A 4,808-nucleotide genomic window follows, 5' to 3' on the forward strand; every position below is an offset into this window, starting at 1 on the left:
CTTTTACCTGTGTCCATTTCACTTAAAACTAAGGCCACCAGGATTTAGTTTAGAGTCCCTGGGACTGGAAAATATCCCTCAAGCTCAGCCAAATCGAGTCAAAGTTGCTTAAAATGACGATGCACGTAAGGCGGTCTCGGCTACGCTTACTCTTAAAATGAAGTGGGGCTATATATTGGCCTAGAAGGTCGACACCGAGCGTGCGCTCCTTTTGCCTGTGTTCATTTTACTTAAAACTAAGACCATAGAGAGGTAGTTTAGTGTCCCTAGCACTTGAAAATATCTTCCAAGCTCCGGCAAATCGAGGCAAAGTTGCTCAGAATAAAGATGCGCGTAAGGCGGTCTCGGCTACTCTTTCGGTCTTAAAATAAAGTGGGGCTATATTTCGGCCTAGAGGCTCGACACCGAGCGTGCCCTTCTTTTACCTGTGTCCATTTCACTGAAAACTAAGGCCATCAGGAGTTATTTTGGAGTCTCCGGGACTGAAAGATATCGCCCAAGTTTCGGCAAATCGAGCCATAGTTGCTCAAAATCACGATGCGCGTAAGGCGGTTTCGGCTACTCTTTCAGTCTTAAAATGAAGTGGAACTATATTTCGGCCTAGAAGGTCGAAACCGAGCGTGCGCTCCTTTTACCTGTGTCCATTTTACTGAAAACTAAGGCCATTAGGAGTATGGTTAAAGTCCCCGGGACTGAAAAATAACCGCCAAGTTCTGGCAAATCGAACCAAAGTTGCTCAAAATCACGATGCGCGTAAGGCGGTCTCGTCTACTCTTTCAGTCTTAAAATGAAGTTACGCTATATTTCGACCAAGAAACTCGACACCGAGCGTGCGCTACTTTTACCTGTGTCCATTTCACTTAAAACTAAGGCCATATGGAGTTAGTATAGAGTCCCCGGGACTGGAAAATATCCCCCAAGTTTTAGCAAATCGAGCCATAGTGGCTCAAAATCACGATGCGCGTAAGGCGGTTTCGTCTACTCCTTCAGTCTTTAAATGAAGAGGGGCTATATTTCGGCCTAAAAGCTCGACAGCGACCTTTTACCTGTGTCGATTTTACTAAAATATTAAGCCAGCAAGATTTAGTTTAGAGTCCCCGGGTCTGGAAAATATCCCCCAAGTTCTGGCAAATCGAGCCAAAGTTGCTCACAATCACGATGCGCGTAACGCGGTCTCGGCTACTCTATCAGTCTTAAAATGAAGTGGGGCTATATTTCGGCCTAGAAGCTCGACACCAACCGTGCGCTCCTTTTACATGTGTTCATTTTACTGAAAACTAAGCCTGTCAGGAGTTAGTCTAGAGTCTCCGGGACTGGAAATTATCCCCCATGTTTCGGGAAATCGAGGCAAAGTTGCTCAGCATCACGATGCGCGTAGGCTGGTTTCGGCTACTCTTTTAGTCTTAAAATGAAGTGGGGCTATATTTCGGTCTAGAAGCTCGACACCGAGCGTGCGCTCCTTTTACCTGTGTCCATTTCACTGAAAACTAAGGACATTAGGAGTTAGTTTAGAGTCCTCGGGACTGGAAAATATCCCTCAAGTTCCGGTAAATCAACCCAAAGTTGCTCAGAATCACGATGCGCGTAGCGCGGTCTCGGCTACTCTTTCAGTCTTGAAATGAACTGGGGCTATATTTTGGCCTAGAAGCTTCACACCGAGCGTGCGCTCCTTTTACCTGTGTCCATTTCACTGAAAACTAAGGCAATCAAGAGTTAGCTTTGAGTCTCAGAAACTGGAAAATATCCATCAAGTTCCGGCAAATCGAGCCAAAGTTGCTGACAATCACAATGCGCGTAAGGCGGTCTCCGCTACTCTTTCAGTCTTAAAATGAAGTGGGGCTATATTTTGGCCTAGAAGCTCGACACCAAGCGTGCGCTCCTTTTACGTGTGTCTATTTCACTGAAAACGAAGGCCATCACGAGTTAGTTTAGAGTCCGCGGAACTGGAAAATATTCCCCAAGTTTTGCCAAATCGAGCAAAATTGGCTCAAAATCACAATAAGCGTAAGGCGGTCTTGGCTACTCTTTTACTCTTAAAATGAAGTGGGTCAATATTTCGGACTAGAAGCTCGACACTGGGCGAATGCTCCTTTTACCTGTTTCCATTTCACTGAAAACTAAGGCCATCGGGAGTTACTTTAGAGTCCCCGAGACTGCAAAAAATATCCCCTAAGTTCCCGGAAATCCAGCCAAAGTTGCTCAAAATCACGATGCGCGTAAGGCGGTCTCGGCTACTCTTTCAGTCTTAAAATGAAGTCGGCTATATTTCGGCCTAGAAAGTTGACATTGAGCGTGCGCTCCTTTTACCTGTGTCCATTTCACTGAAAACTAAGGCCATTAGCAGTTAGTTTAGAGTCCCGGGACTGGAAAATATCCCCCAAGCTCCGGCAAATCGAGCTAAAGTGGCTCCAAATCACGATGCGCGTAACGCGGTCTTGGCTACTCTTTCCGTCTTAAATTAAGTGGGCCTATATTTCGGCCTATAAGCTCGACACCGAGCGTGCGCTCCTTTTAGCCCTGTCCATTTAACTGAAAACTAAGACCATCAGGGGTTAGTTTAGAGTCCCAGGGACTGGAAATTATCCCCCAAGTTCCGGCAAATCGAGCCATAGTGCGTTAAAATCACGATGCGCGTAAGGCGCTTTCGTCTACTCTTTCAGTCTTAAAATGAAGAGGAGCTATATTTCGGCCTAGAAGCTCGACAGTGAGCGTGCGCTCCTTTTAGCTGTGTCCATTTCACTGAAAACTAAGGCCATCAAGAGTTAGTTTAGAGTCCCCAGGACTGGAAAATATCCCCCAAGTTCCCAAAAGTCGAGCCAAAGTTTCTCAAAATCACGATGCCCGTAATGCGGTGTCGAATACTGTTTCAGTCTTAAAATGAAGTGGGGCTATATTTCGACCTATGCGACCTATCTTGTCAGCTACACAGACTTACAATTATGCGCTGGCGAAATGGTTAGATGACGAGCTTAAACCGCTTGCTATTAATCATTACACGATAACCGACACCTTTGAATTTGTGAACGAAGTCCATTCATTGACACTCAAAGACGGTGACGTTTTGGTCTCCTACGATGTTTCCTCATTGTTCACCAATGTACCCCTTGAAGAAACAATACACATCCTTGCTGACAAAGCATTTGCTAATGACTGGTTTAATCAAACGCACCACCTTAATCTCAGCAAACAGGACCTAATCCATCTCCTAGAAGGGGCAACAAAAGATCAACTTTTCCTGTTTAACGGTCAACTTTATGAACAGACCGACGGTGTCGCCATGGGCTCCCCGCTTGGACCCCTGCTCGCCAATGTCTTTATGTAGAGCATTGAGGAAACCCTCGATCATGAAGGAAAGATGCCCAGCTACTACAGAAGGTATGTCGACGACACACTGACCATCGTGCCTAACCAAGCATCAGCCAACAACTTTCTGGAGACTCTGAACGATTGCCATTTCTCTATTAAGTTCACAATGGAGATAGAAAATGACCGCATGCTTCCTTTCCTTGGAACGCAATTGCTCAACAAATCCAACCACGTTGAGACACAGGTTTATGTGAAGCCCACAAACTCTGGTCTCTTGTTACACTACAAGAGTCATGTTGACGATCGTTACAAACGCGGCCTACTAAAAACTATGCTGGATCGTGCGTTTCGGCTTTCTTCTAACTGGACCTACTTCTCCGAAGAATGCGATCGTCTCAAGTTGTTGTTCTCCCGTCTTGAATACCCAGATGACTTAATTAATTCAACCATAACACGCTTCGTTGCCATCAAAGTTTCTGAACAACCTGTTCCTTCACCGACTGACAACAACAGTCCAGAGCCCGTTCGGATTGTCCTACCATTCAAAGACCAAGCTTCAGCTGATTTTCTTCGCACGCAACTGAAAGATCTTAGCACGAAAACAAACACCACCATCCAACCTGTTTTCATCAGCCACAAGATTGAGCGAGACCTGAAATCACGTGAAGTCAAGCCGCCAGTCGTTAACCAACAGTCCCTTGTGTACCATTTAAATGTGACCTGTGCGATGCAGGTTATGTTGGTTTTACGCGCCGGCACTTGCACCAACGCGTCGATGAGCACAAAACCCATCGTCATCAATTGGAAAACATTTTCGCGAGGAACATTCTTTGGCCCCTAAAGATCTTACTAATAACTTTTCGATTTTAAAAAAATGTACAACCAAGTTTGACTGTCTCATTTTTGAAATGTTTTTTATTCACGAACTGAGACCAAGTCTCAATGTGCAATCTGACTCTATTCGTGCGAAAGTTTTTAAATAATCTTTTTTTTATTAATTAGCTTTACATGTTTTTTATTGTTTTAAGCACTACTTTTAAATTCTTTTACATACTTTTTACATATTTTTACTTCATTAATAATTTTCACACATTCTTACCTCTTTGTAGCTATATATATCTATGCAAATTTTACTTCTTACATCTTGCTTGATAATGACCGAAGAGCGGTCGAAACGTCGCAAACTTTTACCGTTTATTTTTATTGTCAAATATTTCTTCAACTTGCATTTGCTAACTTTATTATTGTCTTTTTTGTCCGACTAGTTGGGTGATACTAAAACAATTAGACCCGTAGCCCGCAAGGGCTACGGGTCTAATTGTTAAAGAGCAGTTAAGAGGCTAACAGAACCTGAATGGCAAGATTTGCTGCAGGTGAAAAGCTAACAAAGTCCCTTTTCCTGCAATTCGGCCGAAAAGGTGGGCTTACAAAAGCTTTATTTGCAATATTTTACCTAAATAACTTAAGGGTTAACTTGCAAACCAACTCAAACGATGCAAGGA

At 43.9% G+C, this 4,808-nt stretch overlaps 2 protein-coding genes across 2 annotated transcripts; both read left to right on the forward strand.

Annotated features, from left to right (window-relative positions):
• Positions 1-645: 645 nt before the first annotated feature.
• On the forward strand, positions 646-4,293 carry LOC145484686 (uncharacterized). The gene has a single exon (XM_081463285.1). The coding sequence runs from the start codon at positions 3,356-3,358 to the stop codon at positions 4,145-4,147; it is 792 nt and encodes a 263-aa protein (XP_081319411.1). The 5' UTR covers positions 646-3,355; the 3' UTR covers positions 4,148-4,293.
• LOC145484555 (uncharacterized) lies at positions 2,903-3,322 on the forward strand. The gene has a single exon (XM_081463143.1). The coding sequence runs from the start codon at positions 2,903-2,905 to the stop codon at positions 3,320-3,322; it is 420 nt and encodes a 139-aa protein (XP_081319269.1).
• Positions 4,294-4,808: the final 515 nt, after the last annotated feature.

The sequence above is a fragment of the Orbicella franksi genome, chromosome 4 (genome assembly GCF_964199315.1).
Source record: "Orbicella franksi chromosome 4, jaOrbFran1.1, whole genome shotgun sequence".
Taxonomy (NCBI): domain Eukaryota; kingdom Metazoa; phylum Cnidaria; class Anthozoa; order Scleractinia; family Merulinidae; genus Orbicella; species Orbicella franksi.

What these genes read in the sequence shown, in the direction of transcription:
- LOC145484555 (XM_081463143.1), top strand. Translation starts at nt 2,903, where the DNA reads ATGCGACCTATCTTGTCAGCTACACAGACTTACAATTATGCGCTGGCG.
- LOC145484686 (XM_081463285.1), top strand. Translation starts at nt 3,356, where the DNA reads ATGCCCAGCTACTACAGAAGGTATGTCGACGACACACTGACCATCGTG.